We start from the raw sequence: 24036 nt of genomic DNA on the forward strand, positions 1-24036 counted from the left end.
TTTCAAATATTGTAACTTTTATGGTATATTAATTGAAGTAATTTTCAAAATAATCTTACTAGAGAAGCCCCATATTTAAAATAGTACAATAGCTCTTACATAATTTATTGAGTTAGTGCACACTTATGAAAAGAAATATTTTTTATATATTCATAATATATGGCAGGGCCTGTTTATTCTAATAACCAACTAATTACATTTTAAACATTCATAATAACTATGATATATTTTAGAAAAGTTTTATAAAATACCTTTTTACTAGATAGAGGATCTGATTAAAGCTGACTGGATTTTTTTAAAAACAGATTTTTAGAGAAGTTTTTTTCCCCTCCTCGCTAACATTATTTGAACTTAAATTCCTGTCCTTTGTGTTATTAGAGCAAGCCAAAATTTCCTTTAACTACTTCAGAACATTTCAGAGACATCTACTGGAAAAGCACATTATTGCAAAGTTTATAAAATTGTCTTAGAAAGTATGTCATCACTGATATTTCAAAACATATCTTGGATACCATATCACAAATCTAGGTCACTTTGTGAAGACAAGCTTGCTGACCCTCAAGAAAGGTGTAACAAATGTAAAATATATAAAAATGTTACTTTGATATTGGACTTGGTGCTCCTTTTTCTTCCCAACAAAACTCTATTCACTTACGCTTTTTAAAACTTAGTTTCTTCTTAGGAGTGTGACTAATATTTTAATAGAACTTCTTACCAGAATTTTGATTCCCTGAGTTGCAGCAAAAAGAGAATGTGTGGAAAGTTAGTAATAATATAAATAGTATGTTAGAGAATAAGACCACAGAAAGAAATGCTCCATGGGTTTTGTTTTTTTTAATGCTTTACTTTATATTGGTGTATAGGTGATTAACAATGTTGTGCTGGTTTCAAGTGTACAGTAAAGTGATTCAGTTATACATAAACATGTACCTGTTTTCCTTTTCAAATTCTTTTGCCCCCATGGATTTTGGATCACACATCCTTTCCTAACAGGTTGGGGATTGGTCTATTGAAAGAGAGAGAGACAGAAAAAGAGAAGGGTAGAAAGTGAAGCAGGAGAAATAAATGAGAGTATAGTTGCCAGCAATTCCATTTTCTGATCTATTGATTATATATTTAAAAAGACCTCCCTAGTGCAATTTTAATTAAAATTGTTACTTTTTCTATTATGAAGTTAATTTTGTTGTGGGAAGGAAGGTTGTGGGGAAACAAGGATTTATGAAATTCATGTAATACTTTACAAATTTTCTATGAATAAAATAATTCCCTCTTGTTGTAAAGGACTGACACGGAAGTAATTATAGCTACATAACCAGGTTCTTTCAAACCCTTGAGGGCTCTGAAGGGATTTAAAGAATGGATCAGCCACACTGATTGTTCTTGCCATATTTGGAGCTGCTTGTCATATGAGACAGCATGGAGAGTGCTGTCAAAGGAAACCTGACAATTTTCTCTCCCACATATGAATAAAAGACTGTTGGCACATATATAAGGCATGATGAAAAGCGGAGGAGTACCTTTATGTAACTGGGTAGGAATCAGAAGGAAAATGTGTGCACTCCCCCCACATCCCCCAACCCCTGCCCCAAGGATAGATGAGATAATGAAGAATGGTTCAAGGGACAAAGGGACACAGTATTTCTTGATACTACCAGTGCATCAACTGCTCTAATGAAAAATTCAACAGCTTTTATGTACTGCAATAAAAGTGAAGACTGGGATGGTCAGGATACTGTAGGGAGCAACAGTAGGTTCCCTTGGAATCACACTTGTATTAGGTTGATTGTATGGCAAAATGACACAACGGGCACATCTGCCATCGGAAAATTATTCCTACTCTAGATTTCAATGGAAAGAAGACCTGCCACGGCAGCTTAACCAGCAGACACCTGCATAATTCTAGTTACACTATTGTGACGGAAAGTCAGAGTCAGAACTGTTGTGGAATGTGTTTGTTAATGGGGATTCAAGATAACGATTTGAGAATCTAGTATTAAAGGTATCCACAGGTTGCTTCCATTATACCAGAGGGTGTTGTTAAAAAAACAAAGCAAATCCCGTTTGAATTCAGTTTAAATATTTCATATAATACTTTGAAAAAAGGGGAAAACACTACATAGTAGGTATTCAAAACTGTCAACTAGTCTTTTTTTTATTGTGTGTGTATATTTATAATGATGAAATTCTGTGTTTTTTCCTCCTGGGCATAAACAGTCCACCTTTAGTGATTAATAATCCATTAGCAGGTATAAAAGGAAGAAGCATGAAGGAACATAGTCCTCATCAACTGGAGACCATGACATTCTTTGACATACAGGCTCCTCTTCCTGCTACATGTCTGCATTCAGTCCGTTAGGTACAATAGGACGTGCAATGACATTCAAAATTTCCAGAAGGGTATATTGTGAACCCTTCTGAACAAACGCTGGATATTTAAGAAATGATAACGCGACTGAGTGACTGAACTGAACTGAATGGAATTAATAATCCTAAGGATCTTTTTTCATAAGAGAAATATAAAAATGAACTGTAGACTTTAGAACAGAGTACTAAATATTCTCCAGAACTCTTAACCGTCTGACATACACAGTCTATAAACAAATATGTTTTACCACAGAGAGTATGTTTGTGTACCTGATGGAAATCAGAAATCCTTTGAAAGCTGGATCATATTTTGAGTTTTTTTAGAACACGCTAAATTACCTTGTTTGCAAATATTTTTGGTATAGATTATATTCTGCTTAAAACTTTGTTTTACCTGATGCTATACTCTGAAAATGTATTAAATAACATTTCTGAAATTCAGTCCAGATCCAGAATAAAATAGCAGTACAGTGAAATTTGCCTACAGATTCTCAATGAATGGGCTAGAAGAACCATATATAATATCCTTAACTAAACTGCAAGTTTCCTAGAGCTTTTATATTACAACTTTCTTTTTTTTTAAATGTGAATCATAATGGTTTCTCCACACTTATATTAATTTTTAATCACAGTCTCTTACACTGTTGATTGAATTCCCTGCTACTGCTAATGGCCTTTCTTGTAATATTCATTCATTTAAAATATGTATTCTGATGCAGTATTTTATTTTTCAAAGGAAACCTATTTAAAGCCCAAAGCAAAATAACAGTCACATGGATGTTAGACCATAGCAGGTTACCATGCATTTGATCAGGCTTGCCACCAGAAAATCCTTAAACTTTGTTTAAAAATGGCTCCATTAGGATCAGTTTTAAAAAGCAGAATTTCACTTATAGATGATATTATTTCAAATGATTGAACTGGAACAAAACTAGAAGGTGATTTTAATTTTACATAGGATCACTTCTAAAGACAGTTTACTTAAAAAATAAAGTTAGGATTTCTGATATTTTAATAAGGCGTTGTCGATGCCACAGAGCTAAGGGAAATTAAAATATTTAGACATCTCCAATTATTCATCATATGAAACCAATACAAATATTAAAGAATTTAAAGGATAGCTTATGAAATTTTAGGGTGCTGGAATAGCTCCCACATTAGGAAGCTCTAAAATAGTAAGTCTTGGTAGTTTCACTTCATGTTAATTTGCTTGGGTTCAAAAGAGAAAACACAACTCCTTTGGAATCAGTTGCTTATTCTTTAGTAGTTTTATGCTTCTCATTGTGATTATGAAATTACTATTAGAATATACCCTTTTTAAAATTTTAATTAGAGGCTAATTGCTTTACAATATTGTGGTGGTTTTGCCATATATTCACATGAATCAGCCATGGGTGTACATGTATTCCCCATCCTGAACCTCCCTCCCACCTCCTTCCCCATCCCACCCCTCAGGGTCATCCCAGTGCACCAGCCCTGAGCACCCTGTCTCATGCATTGAACCTGGATACCTTTTAGCTGGCATTTTGGTCCGCTGAATCCAGGACAGCACTTCCATTCTAATGAGGTAACAATCTTATGTTGCATCCTGTACACAGAATTTGGTATCTTCTGAGATCTAGAGGAGAGGAGCCCATTGGGGGAAAACAGTTTATTTGTCTCACATTAAATTATTAGTTGGAATAAAAGTGGAAAATGATGCCTGGAATATAATAAGCTTATGTTGAGTGTTATCTGTTATTCTTCTTATTACAATAATGTTCATCATCAATATTACTGTCAAACTTAGAGTTCTTTAAATACATTATAAAAAAATTAAGGTTTATACTCTTTGTTATTTAAAATTTATACCTATCATTATGTTTTCTAAAGATACTACAATTTTTCCCTTGATAATGCTTTTCACTAAACCAATGTTAAAATCTATTTTAATTCTAATGTTTAAATAGCTAATGAGAATAATTAGTTTTAGTTCTTACTATTCTTATATAATTAGGGTTAAAAGAATCTGTTTTCCTCCAGATAAATATTAAACAACTTGAAACAAGTTAGATATCAGTGATCTGATTAAAAATATGATAGCCACTATGATTTTAACCTGTACTTTCTTATCTCTCAAGTTTTTAAATTATACTACCTATATTTCTCTTATGTAGTATCTCTCTTAGAGGGAGAGAGAGAGGGAAGAAGGGAGGGAGGGGAAGAGGGGGAGAGAGAGAGAGAGAAAAGGATCTAACATGAGAAAATGTTTCTGAGAAGAAACCATGAAAGGGAAATGAAGAAACTATAGCATTTCAAGTTAATAATCAATATATTAATAAGTAGCGAATGGTACTAAATTGCAAGCTTTAAATATGTAAGTGTAAATCATAAATACAACTTGGTCACACGATTCTTATCCCTATGACTTTAATATTTAGGTAATACTTCTTATTAAATGGGTCTGTGAAATTGGTTTGTATTATCTTGTTTAATCCCCATATTAGTTCTATGAGGACAGTATTATTACCCTGGCTTGCTGATGAGGAACTTATTATTATCTGAATTTGTCACATATGACCATGTGGAGACAACAGTAGCCAGTATCATGGATAAACCCTGATTATGTGGGGAAATGTATTATAACAGGCTGGGTCTTAGTTTCTGTGATAACTTGATGGGTGATTAATTATGTGTGAAATTATTTCTCAGTTTTAAAATGAGCTATAAGACTTCTTCCATCTCTGAAAGTAGGCTAATCATTTATCTGTATTTATTTCTGTAAATTATAATCAGCAAATAACTCTGTCCAGTGAAATAGCATCTCTAGTCCAGCAGCTAATGCTAAACAGGGAGTAAGGCAGTTTGGGCAAAGACTCTAGAGTTTGTCAGGGTGAAGTCAAGCAGTTAGCTGCATTACTGTTGGAGTCAACTGTTCCTGCTTTGACAAACTGTATCCCTGGTGCATGTGGCTCAGACAAATAAAAACTGACAAATGGTGCTTTTGTACTGAAATAAAAAGTACATGGAGAGATTCACTCAAATGTAGAGAAAGATTAAAAAACGGGAACAAAGATATATATTTCTAGTTTGTTCAAAGAGAAAAAAAAAAGTTCACCTTAAACTCAGAAGGGCAGTGTGATTGGGGTTACTGTAGTGATATTTTCACTACTAAAGAATTAACAGTCCTTTCTCTGTATTGCACGTTGACTAGGAAATTGTCATAAAGGGAGTAAATGCCGGAAGAAGAACTGGAGCTTAGGTCTCCCAAATCCCTAAGATGTGCTTAGCTCTTTGGACCTTGGACCTTAGCTATGCCCTTAGGCACTAAGAAACACCTTGGTTTTATGCATCCTTACTGCACACTGTTCCAGACTGATTCATTGCCTGAGTTATTTGTATGAAAATTTGCATAACATTAGCCATCATGGCCTGAATAACAATTTTAGTTTTTATTGCAGGCTTTCCTGAAATACCCCCAGCTGAGCTACTGTGACTGCATGAATTCAGAAAATTTATCACTCAGCCTCACATTTTAGGAAAATTACATAATTAAAAAAAACAACCCTAAATAACATAAGTCATTAAAATAGACACAAGAAGAAAGAACCCACTTAGCTGCTTTACCATACATAATTGCAATTAGTGGCTTGCCAAGTTATGGGCTTCTCTTTAGCCTAGTATGAAAGGGAAATTATTAATAAACCTTTAGAACCATATGAATTTCATGGAATTAAAGGATTGCTGGTCTAGTCATAGAATATAAGTAATAGTAATAATACAAATAGAAACAAACATAGAGTTAACATTTACTAAAAACCCACAAAGTACCAGGCACTAGGCTAAGCATATTACTTCATTTAACTCACATATGCTAAAAACACCCATAAGTGGCAGTTCAGTTCAGTTAGTTGCTCAGTTGTGTCTGACTCTTTGTGACCCCATGAACCACAGCACACCAGGCTTCCCTGTTCATCACCAACTCCCGGAGAATACCCAAACTCATGTCCATTGAGTTGGTCATGCCATCCAACCATCTCATCCTCTGTCGCCCCCTTCTCCTCCTGCCTTCAATCTTTCCCAGTTTCAGGGTCTTTTCAAATGAATGAGATCTTTGCATCAGGTGGCCAAAGTATTGGAGTTTCAGCTTTAGCATGAGTCCTTCCAATGAACACCCAGGACTGATCTCCTTTAGGAGGGACTGGTTGGATCTCTTTGCAGTCCAAGGGACTCTCAAGAATCTTCTCCAATTCCACAGTTCAAAAGCATCAATTCTTTCACTCAGCTTTCTTTATAGTCCAACTCTCACATCATACATGACTACTGGAAAAAACATAGCCTTAACTAGACAAACCTTTGTGGACAAAGTAATGTCTCTGCTTTTTAATATGCTGTCTAGGTTTGTCATAGCTTTCCTCCCAAGGAGTAAGCATCTTTTAATTTCATGGCTGCAGTCACCATCTGCAGTGATTTTGGAGCCCCCAAGAATAAAGTCAGCCACTGTTTCCACTATTTCCCCATCTATTTGCCATGAAGTGATGGGACCGGATGCAAGGATAATTAGTTTGTCCATTTTAACTAAAGATCACACATCTAGTTTAATGTGATGGCTCTACCCTGACCCTACTGTACATACATGTACTTGGTATGGTTAACTTTCTTTGCATAATCCAGGCCACACATGATTATGGTAAAAGCAATGGGTATTTTCAAGAAACACTACATACCTTTGAGGACAGGGTCCACTGGTCCAGCCACAGGGCCCCCTGCCACTTGGAACATAAGTGACTTGGTTGTCCAGTATCACTGTTGGAGACAATCTGGTATGTACATAAGCGCACCAGTTCCTAAGGAAGAGATCACTTATATTAGGAAAATATTATTGTCAGAAAGCATTCTTTTCATCAAGATTATTTTCATACACCTATGTCTACTGCCACTATTGTGTATTAGACACATTGAAAATTTGATATCTAACTTTAAAGTATCTAGAAATGAGAGAAAACATGCCTATTATTGCATGGCTGTATTTATGGATAATAAACATTGTAAGATCAAAATAAATTAGGAATAAATCAGAGCTAAAACCAGAATCTCTACTGTTCAGCTATAAGCTAAGTCAAAATCCAAGATTGCCCTTATGCAAATTATCAATATTAGACTGAGATAGTGACTCAGACCTAGATCTATTGAACAATATGCAGTAAGACAAATGTAAGCAAATGAATGGTGTAAGGTTCAAAAGAGAAGAAAAATTGTTATTAGCCACAAGTGATATGATTGTGAATGAAGAAAATACAGTCAATTTAAATGATTATAATAAATGAGTTTAGCAGTTCAGTGAAGATTAATATAAACATTTTTATAATTAATAAAAAGTTTAGACATATGGCTAAGATCAGTTATAGTTACGATAGCAAAAATAACATTAAGCTTATTAAATTTTAAACAGCAGGTAAAATATTGACCAGCTTTACCTAGTTTCGTATTCTTAAATGTATCGATTAATCAAATGGAAATAGCACCAGCTTAAAGGGGTCTTGCGTCCTTGAGTAGACTGTTGGTTAATGAAACCTTGAGTTATTTCACAGAGACAGCACTGGGCATGTGCAAGACAGGAACCCTTATCTCCAGAATAACTGCAGGATCAAGAATCTTTGGTTTGTGGAACTCAATAGGACAGAAATGTTGCTACTTGAGGCTTTCAAGAAATGAGTTCTTCAATCAGGAAAATCTGGCTTCCAGAAGCAGGGAGAGCTTATATGGACTAACCCAATCAGGTTCAAGACTAGCCAATAAGGTTCCGAGTTTAAAATTTCCCTAATCCCCCAAATTTCATCCTGAGCCCTGGATGCAAGAGACAGCCAGTCAACCTTGCAATACACTTCTATCTTCTCAAAAGCTGATACCTTGGTATTGGCTTCTGTGCGCAGTGGGCAGGGAGCCCTTGCTAGGTAAAGATTTTGGTGACACTAAGGGACAGAAATCTTGTGACTGTCTGCCAAAGACACCAGGGGCACTGTGGCCCCTGGCAGCACGTGGACCCTTGCCACTGACCCTAAGTGGCCATCCAGACCAAACTTGTCTAGGGGTCAGCAGTCATGTTCCCGTATCCTGCTGCTGCTCTCCAGGCTCCTTGGTGCTGCTTTCACTTTTGAGAGAAGAAACTGCTCCAGGATCACACGTCTTTCGGGTGAGTAACCTTGTTAAAAAGTGCCTGTGCTGAAATTGTACTGAAACCTTCTCAGGATTGTTAGATTCCCACCCTAAGCGAGGGTGGTATGGCTTCCCTGGTGGCTCAGACAGTAAAGAATCTGCCTGCCATTCAGGAGACCGTGGTTCAATCCATGGGTCGGGAAGATCCCCTGGAGAAGAGAATGAAAACCCACTCCAGTATTCTGGCCTGGATTAGAGGAGCCTAATGAGTTACAGTCCACAGAGCTGGACAGGATGGAGGGACAAACACTTCCACAAGGTAGGGTGGGAATAAAAGCTTACAGCTGCTGAGGTACTCAAAGGATTGGGTCCCAGGCTTTTGGATTTCTTTGTCCATGCTTGTCTGTGTCTATTTTGTTAGGCTTGGTTAATAGCCATTGGCTCTTGGAATGACTGCAGAAAAGTATTAAATTTGAAATATAAAAAATTTTTTTTTATTTATCTATTTAATTTTGGCTGTGTCCTGTCTCCCTTGCAGCTCACAGGCTTTAGAGTGCAGGCTCAATAATTCTGGCAAAAGGGCTTAGTTGCCAGAAGGCATGTGGAGTCTTCCCTGACCAGGGATCAAACCTGCATCCTCTGCATTGGAAGATAGTGTCTTACCCACTGGACCCGTAAGAAGTCCCTACACCTGACATTAATGAGGGTCCTCTGATTCAGGAGAAGACATCGCTCTCTGACTAGAGATTTTGCTTTCCGCTGGGGTTGGTCTTTCGCTCATGCCTATATGATTGCCTGGAGGTATAGATGTGTGCTCTTAATGGAACCAGCCCTGATTACTCTGTTGTGTGAGAAGAAATGAGGGAATGTAAATCAGGAAAACTGCCCACTCCAGAAGAACAAAGTCTGTGCCTGGGTTAGAGGAATTTTCCACCTAAGACACCTCCTTGGTATCATTTCCCTCTGGTCTTCCTGAGGTATAGGGGGGAAACTTCCAAAATGGGGTACCTCAACCATTTACTTGCAAATTTAATGGGAAAAGAAAAGAAGTATGTGATCATACCAATCAGCCTAAGGAGTAAGCATAGGAAAAATAAATGGGAAATACATGAAGTAAAATTAGTAAAATGGGAGCTAGAAGAAAAATCATCTATTTCCAAGTTGGTCAGCATGATATAAGACACCCATGTAACTTTAGAGTGAGTTAACGAAAGAGATTAAAACAGGTGAGACAGTTATTAGACAAATAGGAATTTAAGGAAGGTTGAGATAGTTAAAGTAGTAACAGGAAAAAATAATTTTATATAATTATTTGCAGTTTAAATAATAAATATGATAGTCAACTTGGCCTACATTTAGCCAGGTATAAAACAAAGCAAAAAAAAAAAACCTTCCAAAACACAAATAAAACTTTAAGAGGATGCTTAGTAAGCTCATTGAAAATAGCAGTTAAGTAGTATTAAACACATCTAAGAGTGGCTGGTCTAGAAGGTTAAATTATCTCAAAGATGGAGATACTTTTTAATGGAGATATCTAAGGATCATTTGGTTACAGAACCCTATCAGTAAGTTTGTACCTGTCCTTTCTTATAACATGGCTCTTTCAATTATGTGCTTTTATTCTTTAAATGGTAACATGTTCTTGCAATTTCTATATAAAACTTCCTGCTATATTTATGGTATACTGAAGTTATGAAAAACAACAACAACAACAAATGGCTTTCTTTTGTTACACAGCATAGCTCTAATATCAGCTGGAGTTGGAGGAAAATGCCAGAGAATGGTCTTTGAATTATAACACTCTCTTGGGCACCCCACTCCAGTACTCTTGCCTGGAAAATCCCATAGATGGAGGAGCCTGGTAGGCTGCAGTCCGTGAGGTCGCTAGGAGTTGGACACGACTGAGTGTCTTCACTTTGACTTTCCACTTTCATGCATTGGAGAAGGAAATGGCAGCCCACTCCAGTATTCTTGCCTGGAGAATCCCAGGGATGGGGGATCCTGGTGGGCTGCCGTCTGTGGCGTCACACAGGGTCGGACACGACTGAAGCGACTTAGCAGCAGCAGCTTACAATTAGACTTCCTTTGTAAAAGAGGAAAAATGGGAGGAAATTTGCTTTATCCCTGTTTGTTGAAAGGGAAGAAGCCTTTATACAATTGAATACATTTTGCTTTTTCCTCACTGAGAATTTTAACCTTCTTTTGTATGAGCCAAGCTAGCAGGCATTAAACTGCTTTTAAGGGTGTGTGTGTATATGTATGCAGGGCTTCCCTGGTGGCTGAGCAGTAGAGAATCAGCCTGCCAATGCAGTAAACACAGATTCCATCTCTGGGTCAGGAAGATGCCCTGGAGAAGGAAATGGCTACGCACTACAGTATTCTTGCCTGAAAAATCCCATGGACAGAGGAGTCTGGAGGGCTATGGTCTTGGGAGTTGCAAAACATCAGACATACTTCAGTGACAAACAACAACATATGTGTGTAAGAAAGGAAACTGCCAGTAGGAACAAACATTGGTGGTGGTGCTCAATGCCACGGGCTAGAATGTGGAGGCAGCTTTGAGGTGAATGCTTTCTACCTGGAAATTGCCCAGATGTCTTGATTCGCTTGTCTGTGGTCTCTGCTGGGGAGGTAAAATGCTTTGATTTTCTACTAGGAAGATTAAACCCCAATATGCTCTGGAAGAAGTGAGCACTTGATTATTTCGAACTGTTTAGTTGTTCAGTTGTGTCCAACTCTTTGCAACCCCATGCACTGCAGCATCCCAGGCTTCCCTGGCCTTCACTGTCTCAACCTGTATCCTCTGTCAAATTCAGCTTTGAATCTCAGGCAGCCTCCTCACTTCACTTTCTTCAGGGTGATATGGTCACCTCTTCTACCCTCCTCATCAGGTAAGCTTTCAAGGTGGTGAGTGAGGCAGAGCCTGGGCTATACTTCTGACAACCATCTCTAATGGAAAGCTTTCCAGTGTTCCCTGAATGAGTCCTCCCATCTGAGCTGGTCATTTTTGAGATTGTCATTCTCTTCAGTGGTGTCTCGGGGACTTCATATAGCCAAGTCACTGCTACGTTGGCTTGTTTCTTTCCAGAAACCAAACAAAACTAGAAACTGGTTTCTAAATCCTAAGGTTCTTACTTTCTCTCTCATGCCTATTGAGGCTGTTTCATTTCCTTTTTCTTTTTGAGGGGAGTAACAATCCATTTGCAATCCATTTGCAATCCATTCCCAGCTCTTGGGTTTAAAACTTAGGATAATGACCGAGCTTTGATGTAGGGGTTGCGTGCCCACACAGGTGCTCTCTCTCTCTCTTTCTAAACCTTCATTCTTGGAGGGGTGGGCTAACCCTCAGAACCAGCATTAAGGTGAAGAGATGGTGAGGAGGGCAGGGCTCTACTGTGCTCAGGTACTTCCTATAAAGGAAAAAGTGTGCTTTGAACCCCAGATTGGTGCCTTCCTTCATCTCCTGTAAACTCAAGGGTACAGCCAACATTGCATCACCCAGACCTTGAGTTTCTGCTGGTTGACACGTGACCCACCCCATGAATGTGAGGAAAGGCCTTTCTAGGCTCTTGGTATTTTTGCTAGCTAACAAGCAAACTATTTTGAGCACTACTATGGAGGAAATCTTATCAGCGAACTGCAGAGCTCAGTTTCACTAAAGGGCTTATTTTTCCTCCAGTGATGGAGGACTCCTGGCTGTTATACCATCATCTCTGCCTTGCACTGTGGTTATCCACTTTCCTCAGATTAAGAATAGGCATGTGCAAGCAATGGGGTCACATATTTCACTTCAACTGGTTTTTCCAAGTTGTTAAATACATTTTTCAGCAGCAAAACCAAACTGGGTATTTATAGAAGAAGAAGGAAATGGCAACCCATTCCAGTATTCTTGCATGGAGAATCCCATGGACAGAGGACCCTGGCAGGTACAGTCTATGGGGTTGCAAAGAGTCGGACACGACTGAGGGACTTTCATTCACTTCACTTCACTTCACTTCAAGGATTTGCAAAAGAGATGTGAAATTCTGATTCAGAGGGAAAACCTTCAGAAAATGCCTGTCTTGCCTGAGTCAGAGCCTAATGATGGCCTTGACTCCTCCTGTGGAGTTTCCAGTAGCTCTCTCCCTATATGAAGGGAGGAATCTCTGCAAGTGCCCCTGAGGTTTTCACCAACCATCCTAGAGCTGCACGTCCAGCTCTGACCTTGTACCCTTCTTTCTGGATCATCAAAAGGGATTGGTCTCCCTTCCCTGTACTCACCAGAGTACATAATTTAGTCCAGGGGCTCCTCTGCCTCAGGCAGGGCAATATCCCTCGAGACAAGTTCCCACAGGTCTGGATGACCAAGGTCTACCCCAGGGGATTTGTATATGTCACTCACTGTTTTCTACTTTTGATCTATGATGGTAGTGGTTTAGTCCCTAAGTCGTGTCTGACTCTTGTGACCCTATGGGCTATAACCCACCAAGCTCCTCTGTCCATGAGATTTTCCAGGCAAGAATACTTGACTGGTTTGCCATTCCCTCCTCCAGGGGATCTTCCCGATCCAAGGACTGAACCCAGGACTCCTGCATTGCAGGCAGATTCTTTACCAACAGAGCTACCAGGGAAGCTCATATAATTTGATAAATAAAATGCTGTCCTACTGAGATGATCCTAAAAAGATGAAACTCTCCAAACTGTTCTAATAGGGAGAAAAACACCAACCTGAAAAATTTCAGGAAGGAAAGTCTAGATGTTTGGGATGACAGGAGGGCAGTAAGAACTAAGACGGCTGACCCAATAGTAGTAAAAATTCCTCCAGGTGCCAGGACTCCAAATTCAAAGAAATACCCTTTAAAAGAAGCATGTGGAGGAAAGTATAAAGCCTTTGATAGCCCCATTTCTTATATGCAAAGTAATCTGACTTTCTTAACCCCCACATAACCCTCCAATCCTGCTTGTACAAAAACTCAGAGAAGGATCCTTAGCGGGCTTCTGGTTAGGATTCCAGGCTTTCACTGCTATGATCTGTGAAAGAAAGTGAAAGTGAAAGTGAAAGTCGTTGAGTCATGTCCAACTCTTTGCGATCCATGGAATTCTCCAGGCTAGAATACTGGAGTGGATAGCCTTTCCCTTCTCCAGGGGATCTTCCCAACCCAGGGATAGAACCCAGGTCTCCTGCACTGCAAATGGATTCTTTACCAGCTGAGCTACAAGGGAAGCCCTGTTTTTCAGGTTCAATACCTGGTCAGGGAACTAAAAGCCTACAAGCCATGTGACATGGCCAATAAATAAATAACAAAAGCTAAGGATCAGAGATTATCATTTTTGTACATTTGAAAGCCATTAACCAAACTATAGAGGATATATATCCTGTGGTGCCAAATACATATGCTTTGTGAACAACTTTATCTAGAGCCTACTGCTGGTTTATAGTTCAGGATTTAAAAGATGCTTTTTACTACATATCCCTGAGTCCCAAGAATTGATTGCCTGTGAATGGGTTGATCCAGAGACTAATATAAAGCAATATTTTTTGGATGGTATTGCCACAAGGATTTTAGCATGCCCCTCCCTGCTGCCGCCTATTTTGGGGGAAGCCTTAGCCAAGGAATTCAGGGATCTCCAATTAATGGAGTTTTAATCCAATATGTGGATGATATACTAATTGCTAGTAAAATTAAGGAAGCTTCAGACCAAAATATAATCCTCACTTTAAACTTTTTGGTAGACCAGGAATATAAAAGCATACATTTTCAACCAATTTTAAGATACATACGATTTGAATTATCAAAAGGGCAAACAGATTTACTGCAAATAGAAGGAAAGTATTACCTAGAGTAGCTATTCTCACTACCAGATGGATATTGTGTGGATTCCGGGGAATAGCTGGGTTTTGTCATATTGGGATTCCCAAGTTTGGACTTACGGCTAAGCACTTATATGAGGCTCTTAAAGGAAATGACAGTGAGCCATTAAGATGGAACTTTTAACATTTTACTGGAGGTTTTATTCAGGGTAACTGGGGAAGAGTAAAAAAAAAATGGATCCATACTAAAAAGGAAGAAGTAAAACTTATATTTGCATATTTCTTGCATGTAGGAAATTCTGAGTCCACTAAAACACTACTAGAGCTAATATGCAAATATAGCAAGGTTGCAATATATGAGAAATAGTTTTGTTTCTATGCATTAGAAACTATTCAAAAAATAAAACTGAGAGCAATTCCATTCACATTAGTATCAAAATAATCATAACCTCATGAAACATTTAACAAAGGAATTACAAAAATTACAAAATATCATGGAAAGAACTTAAAGGTGACCTAAATAAATGAAGTGTTTACCAATTAGAAAACTTAACATTGTTAGATCAATTTGGTGAGTATTGCCATCCTGTCTCTTAAACACAATCTTGGTCAAAATCCCAGCTGGCTTTTTTGCAGAAATTTAAAGCTTAAAATTCATATGGGAAATGCAAGTAACTCAGGATAGCCAAAGCATACTGGGGGCGGGGGGTGGGGGGCGGAATAGAGCACTCTGTACTTACCCTATCCAATTTCAAAGCACACTACAAAACTACATTAACTAAGACTTGCATTTAGCTTAATTAATAGGATATAATTATAGGATCTCTATAATTATATACAATGGATCAAAGTTAGAGTCCAGAAATAAACCTTTATATTTATATTCTGTTGATTTTTGTCAAGAGTGCTGAGCACTTTAAAGGAGAAAAGAATACTCTTTTCAAGACCAGACAAATGGATAGCCACATGTCAACAAATGAAGTTGAACTGCTTTCTTAAACCAGATATGAAAATTAACCAAATAACAGGTTAAAGCTCTCAAAGGAAGAGCTAAAACTCTAAACCTCTTGAAAGCATAGACAAATATCTTCACTACTTGGGAACCTCTTCTAATATAATAAGATAAGAAAGAGAAAGACACATAGACTGAAAATAAGTAAATTATATTTACCTGCAGAAAACATGTTTTATGTGGAAGATTGTGATGTGTTTACAAAAAAATTCTGGAGGTAATGAGTGAATTTAGCCATCTTGTAACATATAAGGTTAAAGTACAAAAACAACCCTCTTGTTTTTCTTTGTACTAACTAAAATACTTAAATATATAAAAATTTAAAATTTCTACTCATGTGAAAGCACCAGAAGTAATCTAAAAAGAGAGACGGTGGATTAGAAGAAAATATTTGGCAAAGACAAAAAAAAAATAACATCCAAAAAATATAACAAATTCCTACCAATAAGTAATATAAAGACAAAAAATAGAACACTGAAAAATGGATAAACTACTTGAACAAACATTTTATACAAAGAAATACTAATGTCTATTATACATGTAAAAAGGTCAGTCTTGTCAACATCAAGAAAATGCAAATTAAGATCATAATGGAATAATGCTTTATACCTCCAAAAAGCAAACATTGAGGATTTGACAGTCTCATGTGTTCAGAGGAGATAGAGAATTGGACTCTCATACATACTACTGGTGGAATTATAAAGTGGCACAACCACTTTGAAAACCAATGTGTTAATATCATGTAAAAATGAACTTTGAATCCTCTGATCCAGTGGTTAGATATATACTTTAGAGAAACCATGGCACATATGTGCCAGGAATCATGTATCTGAGTATTTATAGCAGTATTATTCATAATTATCAAAGCTTAAAAGTAGTTTCAATGTCCATTTACCACAGAATGGTGAAATACATTCTGAAATATTTACACATAGATTTATTCATCAATACTTAAACTTGTGTGATGCAAGCAAATTACAGAAATAATACCATGTGATGCTCTTTTCTTACATAAAACTAAAAAATAAATCGATTTTTTATCAAATATCACACAATTTTAAGTATGCTTTAAGAATAACGTAAAAATAAATCCTGCCTTACAGAAAGATTCAGTTGAATTGCTGTGCTGACCCATGTCTTATCAATTAGACCATATTGTACCTATAACTTTTCTCAAGCCCATTTCTAAAAAACTTTGTTTCTATCCATGCATGTATGCTTACTCTCTTCAACATATAAGATAATAGAGGAATATGACTTGACCATTCTCCAAGGAGGCTGAGAAACTGTAACAACATTAAAGTAGGTCATTTGCCAAAAATGCAATGATCAGACAAAAATGGCCCTTATTAAAGTACCTATTTTTAGTTGACATTCTGGCAGAAGCCATCCAAAATGATATTTAAAGATATCCCACACCTCAAGGAATCTTAAATTGAAGATATATATTAATGTTACAAATTAAGTTGTAGGGGAATGGAGAGAGAGTTAAATGTTAACAGTTAAATGAGTATAGACACAAAAAAATTATTTGCAATTTTATAAAAATAATTTATTAAACAAATCATATGAGAAAGAAAATTATCTAATGTAAATGGATGAAACTTAGTTGCTATAGGCAGAAGTCTGGAAAATGTTTTTATGTGCTTGTAATATCTGAAAAATTATTTTTCTAATTTTTAACAGAATGAGACTGGAATATATAGATACCATTTGGGAAAACAAAAATCAGCCTCATTTCTGGTTGTAATACCAGTTATTTTATTATAAGAGAGATCCTATACTAAACTGTAAGAAAGTTCTTAATAACTATGCTATGCTAAGTCACTTTAGTTGTGTCCAACTCTGTGCGACCCCATAGACGGCAGCCCACCAGGCTCCCCCATCCCTGGGACTCTCCAGGCAAGAACACTGGAGTGGGTTGCCATTTCCTTCTCCAATGCATGAAAGTGAAAAATGAAAGTGAAGTCGCTCAGTCATGTCGTGGACTCTTCATGACCCCATGGACTGCAGCCTACCAGGCTCCTCCACCCATGGGATTTTCCAGGCAAGAGTACTGGAGTGGGGTGCCATTGCCTTCTCCACTTAATAACTATAGATTAATTGAATGATTGGATTATATGATTTTTTTCATTCTTAGGTTTCTATTTCTATCATTTTTCCCTATATATAAATATAATAAGATACATATTCCTGCTCACTTGTAACTGAGGCTATGTTTCTTGAAGGTAGAGGCAGAATGATTTACAAAGTATAGTAGCAAAGCTCATGACTGTAACGTCAAATGAAAAAAAGAGCCTCTTGATGAGGGTGAAAAAGGACAGTGAAAAATCTGGCTTAAAATCAACATTCAAAAAACTAAGATCATGGCATCTGCTCTCATCACTTCATGGCGAATAGATGGTGAAAAAGTGGAAACAGTGACAGACTTTATTTTCTTGAGCTTCAAAATCACTGTGGACAGTGACAGCAGCCACGAAATTAGGAGATGGTTGCTCCTGGAAGGAAAGCTATGACAAACCTAGACAGCATATTAAAAAGCAGAGACATCACTGTGCCAACAGAAGTCTGTAGAATCAAAGTTTTTCTGGTAGTCATGTACAGATATGAGATTTGGACCATAAAGAAGGCTGAGTGCCAAAGAATTGATGCTTCTGAGATGCTTGAGAGTTCTTTGGATTGAAGGAGATCAAACCGGTCAACCCCAAAGGAAATCAACCCTGAATATTCATTGGAAGGAATGATGCTGAAGCTCCAGTACTTTGGCCACCTGGTGCAAAGAGCCAACTCATTGGAAAAAACCCTGGTGCTGGGAAAGATTGAGAGCAGGAGGAGAAGGAGAGGACAAAAGATGAGACGGTTGGATGGCATCACTGACTCAACAGACGTGAGTTTGAGCAAACTCCAGGAGATAGTGAAGGACAGGGAAGCCTGGCGTGCTGCAGTCCATGGGGTTGCAAAGAGTTGGACACAACTGAGCAACTAAACAGCAAAAAATGAGTTCAAATCAGTATGAGATGTATGTCACAAAATCACTAGAATATAAGAAATCTATGCTCCTTAAAATAATAATAATAATAATTATTATTAAAATAATACAACAATCAACCTAAACGTTAAAAACCAAAGAAGGAACACATTTTTCCCCAGAGTCACTAAATATCTGCTTTGAAATATTTAGGTCTTTTACAAATAAAGCTGACTCAGTCATTCATCTGTCTAAGGCAGAAAAATTGAGCATTATACAGCTTATTCTGCAAGGTTCTTTTGAATGAGAAGTTTGACAATTCAGTTCTGTAAAGACATAAAAAGACACGTTAGCAAATTTTGTTCAAGTGTGGTGATACTTGGAAAAATAATGTGAAACAAAGAACTGCCAAAAACAGGTAACAAAAATTTAAAAATTAAAGACTACAATAAAGGGATATTTTAAAAATAGATTTTTCATGCAAATCCACTGATTATCCTAATTACAGGGAATGATTAACTTCAGCTGAAGCCCAGTTAAACTGTCTGTCATGTAAGCATTGGCTGAATGATTATGGAGGGGACAGTATGAGGCAGGAAAAAAGTACCACTGTCACTATGTAACCTGGGTTTTGGGGAAAAAAAAGATGATAGAAAGATGGATATTAGATATTGTTCGTGAGAGTGAATCAGCATCACCTGCAAGTGATTGTTTAAAACTCTAAATAGTAAAACCATTTCATGACTAAAATAGTGTAGTAGGCAAAAAAGCAGATCAGTAGATTGCTCATGGCCCAGCAATCTTTGATCCAGTGTAAACTGGGAGAACTATCCACAGCCAAAGAGTCCCTGGTGTGTGACTCATAATTAGGTTTATGCTACCAATGAAATAAGCTCATTAAGGGATATTAAATATGTAAATATAATTTTAAAACCGAATAATTTGAAAATATAAGTTTTAAAATATAAAATTCAGCATGGTGAAATGGTGACAGGCAAGTTTAAAAGCAATGTAATGATCCCAGACAAGCATTTTGCTTAAATCTAGACCTCTTTTGTACCTTTCCAGACTGATTATGGCAAACAGAGAGCAGTTTCTTTGAAGTGTTGAGCTTTCCGTGGGGTCCTAACCCTCCAAACAGCAGACTGCATTTGGGATTCTCTTTAAGGGTAATAACACTTGCTTTTGTGTAGCAACATGTACTGAGAAGGGCTTGTATTGATCCTTCGGATTTTCCAAGTTAATAGGTAAAAGATTTGTTTGAGGGAAAAGCAGACATCTTTGGCTATTTAGAACTTAAAAAAGTAATGATAGAAGAAGATTCTATTTTTATTCAGAAAACTTGAAGTCTTGTGGTTAATGAACTCAGAAAAGCACTGTAAATAAACAATCGTTCTATTTTGAAACATTTTAGAAATCCAGTATTCCAAGGAGCCAGTGAAAACACTAAATTAAAAATTCCATGAGTTGGTCACTGCCGTTTGCTGTGCACACTGACCAAACCATGGCCCACACACATCCATTCTTATCCTGAATTGAGAGTGGACTGAAGCAACAAAGGATTTGTTTAAATAATGACCATGACAAGTATTTTTCTTAAGAAATAGAAAACACCGATCTAAAAAGATTAATGTAATGTATTTATACTAGTCCTTAAAATTCAGATTAATAAATTGCTTGTCATCCTGTTCATAGAAGACAATGTTTAAATGTTTATATTCATACCCTGTGATTTGAATTGACACAATACCATGAAAATACCAATTCCTGAGACTATACACTAGAAATCAAAGTCAATCAGCAAAATTCCCACCATAAACTAGCCAATGGTATGTAATTTTCTCTTGGAAGTTGGATAAGGTTTTGTACTTGGGGAGACTGTGTATTTACAATAAATTTAATAATGTTACCTACCTCACAAATTGTTGTGAGATTAAATGACTTAATATATTTAAAACAGTTGCTGCTGCTGCTAACGACTACATGATTCAGAGAGTTCAATAGGATATTTTTATGAAGGGAATAGATAGATACCTATATAGGTGGCTCAGAGGGTAAAGCATCTGCCCCACAATGTGGGAGACCCGGGTTCTATCCCTGGGTCAGGAAGATCCCCTGGAGAAGGACATGGCAACCCCACTCCAGTATTCCTGCCTGGAGAATCCCATGGACGGAGGAGCCTGGTGGGCTATATATATAGTCCATGGGGTCACAGAGAGTCGGACACGACTGAGTGACTTCTATATATATATATATATATAGCTGTATATATGTATGTATAAATCTCCCACTTTGTTTTCTGCCTCACACTAGTAGAGATCGCTCCTTTTTCTTCTCTAATGACCTGATAAATTCATCTTAACCGTAAATGCTTATGTATATCAGGTCAATACAGAAGATTATTATTGTTGCGGTTCAATGCATATGATGAAGTTTAGCTCTCAGAAGAAATATATTCCAGATGTCTCTATAGTCCCAAGAAGACATGAACCTAAATACTTCCCAAATGTTATGTAATCTTTATAGGAGTCTTTATTTTCATTGGGCTTTCCTTGTGGCTCAGCTGTTAAAGAATCTGTCTGCAATACAGGAGACCTGGGTTCCATCCCTGTGTTGGGAAGACCCTTGGAGAAAGTAAAGACTACCCACTCAAGTATTCTGACCTGGAGAATTTCATAGACTGTATAGGATTTATAGGTAGTGCACCAGTTACAAAAGAGAAAGTAGTCCAAAGGAAATATACAATGTGAAAGAAATATTAATAGAACTTGGAAGTAAGCATTTACATTTAGTGAAAAGATTCTTATTATGTAAATCACACACAAATAAAGCATTAGACATTTTATATTTAGTTTTGGCAGTTAGTCCAAAAGATAAGTCCATCTTGATAATAATCTCGTTAAGAAAATGACTGTTTTCAAATTTTAAAAATTGTGGTTCATTTTATTTTAGTGTAATACCTTTATATAGCCCATCCGTTTTCTAAAGTCTGTATAATATTTAAACTGGGATGGAAGTATTAGTTTTATAAAAGAATCATAGAAATATTTGAAACAGATCTTGAGAAGCAATCATGAAAATCTCAGATGATGGGAAATTTCTGATACTTGAATTTTCTGGTTAACTTAGGTTTTAAGAAAAAAAAAAACCTTTTATATACCATCCTTTGCAATGAAAGTCTTTTGTCAGGCACCACTGATTTGCCTTCCATGGTGGGCACAATGTAGTGAATATAATTGAGTTTTTAATGACATATGCTCAGAGTCACAAATTATTGTGTATATACAATAATAATAATAATAGTAATTTTCAGTGTAAAATTTTAGGAGAATGAGCTGAGGGTGCCCCCTTCCCAGGATGTGCATGGAGTTTGCCTTTTGGACCAAACCTATTTTTCAAGTTTTAAAGCCAATAATAGAACATTTTTAAGAGGTACATTGAATTAGATATGCATAACATACGCATTTTTATAAGCAGCAATCATTAAAGGTACCTTAAACTTTTTTTCATACATTTGTTTTATTTTCCTAATTTTATTTTATTGTTGTTTCTTTTCCCTATCCTGTGACTTGAGTGTTTTCAGGGATATTGTAAACTCTACTCCAGTAGGTGTCAGACTTTCCCACTGTGCAAACTGCAGAGCCTCAGGAAAGGAAGGCTAATAGATGCTGTGATGCTTAATGCTATACTTAAATCAGTTGTTCCTGTAAACTGACTCTTTTAGCATCCCCCCAAGTAACACATTTTTAAATTAATTTCATATTTAAGTAAACAAAGTATACAAACACTTCTCATCTCATCACCTACATTATATAAGCACTCCTTAAAATCTGGTATGTATCATACAATATGTACTTATATATTCAGCAGCAATTCAGTGAGTAAAAATATCAAAGAAATAAAAGGAAATGATTAACAAGAAAAAATTGAGATGCAGAGTATACTTTAGTATTTTCACTGGCAATAATGTAGTTGATACATTTATTTCTCAAGGATATAAATGGTGTGTTTCCTTGTAGATATTTATAGCAGGTGAGAATAATCCCCTTGGATGCCACTAGGCCTTTGATAAGAACTTTGCAAACAATACGTGTTATAGACTGAATGTTTGTGTCCCCCTCCAACTCATTTGTTGACATCCAAATGCCCATCATGATAGTATTGAGAGATGGGGGCTTTGGGAGTTATTAGGTATAAGGTATTAGTGCCCTTATAACAGAGGCCCTAGAGAGATCCCTCATCCCTTCCACCACGTGGGGGTAAAATGAGAACTCAGGAACCTGAAAAAAAGCCCTCATTGACCATGCTAGCAACTGTTCCTGGGCTTCCAGCTTCCAGAACTGAGAAATAAATTTCTGTTGTTTATAAGCCACCCAGTCTTTTATTTTGTTATAACAGCCTGAATGGACTAAGATGTTATCTGAATTTAATTGACCAGATTTTTCACATCTAAAACCTCATAATTTACAGAATTAAGCAGAAAAATGCTTATTATGATAGGCAATAGAATTAATTAGATGGTTAGTTTTTGTGATTTTAAACCATCAAATTTTTATATTATATTTAAAATTTCTATTTACAAGTGGTCTAATTAATACAAGACTTGTAGTATTTATTATTTTAGACATACTGTGATATGCTTAGTAGCTCAGTTGTGTCTGACTCTTTGTGACCCCATGGGCCACAGTCTGCCCAGTCCATGGGGATTCTCCAGGCAAGAATACTGGTGTGGATTGCCATGCCCTCCTCCAAGGGATCTTCCCAACCCAGGGATCAAACCCAGGTCTCCCGCATTGCAGGCAGATTCTTTACTGACTGAGCCACCAGGAAAGCCCTTAAACATACTAGAAATCGTAATTTATTTAACTTGAGCCACCTGTTTGTACTTAAAGCAAGTTATATAGCTTATAGAAAGAATAAACAAATGAAATTCTAAAATAAATCAAGTTTCCAGTAAACTCAGCAAATAAAGTATTCATCTTGTTTCATATTCAACTTTTCCCTTCTGGCCTTTTCATTAATATTTTACAATATTTATGGCCATTCTCTATGCAAAATAAAATACAATGGCAACAAAAGAGTGGGAAACTCTCAGGGCCAGCTCTGACTTCTGCTTTCTCTCCCTTTCCTTTTTCATTAAAAAAAAAAGAGAGAGAGAGAAAACTCCTCAATTGATTATCCATATTTTTATAGTTCTCATATTTTCCAAACTTATGTCTCTAGCCTTGATCTCTGCTTCAAACTCCAAATCCACTCAATAAGCAGTCATTCCACAGAGTTTTGTTTGGCTTTTTCTATGTGCATGGCACTTATGTTAGCAGTTGAATAGAATAATAATTGAAAAGGGCAAGGTTCCTATTATCATAGGGTGTATTTTTGACATGAAAAAATATAAAATACACAAATGTATATATTAATAAACTCATAATTTCAAATAAATGCTTTAAAGAAAAAAGTAAAGGTGATAAGATGGTAATTTGACATTGGGTTGTCAGAGAAGGTCTGCTTGAGAGAGGGACATCAATGCTAGAGTTGCATGAAGCAAAGGAATCCATTATTCAAAATACTGAAGTTAGAGCATTCTATCAAGAGCAAACAGGAAATTTCCTTGAGATATATATTAACGTGATATGGTCAGTAACCAAAAGGAAACCCATTTGTGGAGAAAAGGAAGTGGAGTGAACTTGGAGCATGGTGGAAATTTAGATCATAAAGACAGGGGGTCATGAGCAAGACCCAGTGTGCATAGTGAGGATTTGGCATTTT

The 24036-nt window shown here is 36.8% G+C and overlaps 1 protein-coding gene across 2 annotated transcripts in view; it reads right to left on the reverse strand.

Annotated features, from left to right (window-relative positions):
- MMRN1 (multimerin 1) overlaps positions 1-24036 on the reverse strand; it is a 93618-nt gene that overhangs the window by 43648 nt on the left and 25934 nt on the right. For both annotated transcript variants that reach the window (XM_027544068.1, XM_027544066.1), the window contains exons 3-4: positions 7071-7190; positions 3876-3982 (exon numbers count right to left, since the gene is read on the reverse strand). In XM_027544068.1, the coding sequence (XP_027399869.1) occupies positions 3876-3982; positions 7071-7190 (227 nt within the window). The remainder of the gene's footprint in view (positions 1-3875; positions 3983-7070; positions 7191-24036) is intronic.

Source organism: Bos indicus x Bos taurus, chromosome 6 (assembly GCF_003369695.1).
Source record: "Bos indicus x Bos taurus breed Angus x Brahman F1 hybrid chromosome 6, Bos_hybrid_MaternalHap_v2.0, whole genome shotgun sequence".
NCBI lineage: Eukaryota > Metazoa > Chordata > Mammalia > Artiodactyla > Bovidae > Bos > Bos indicus x Bos taurus.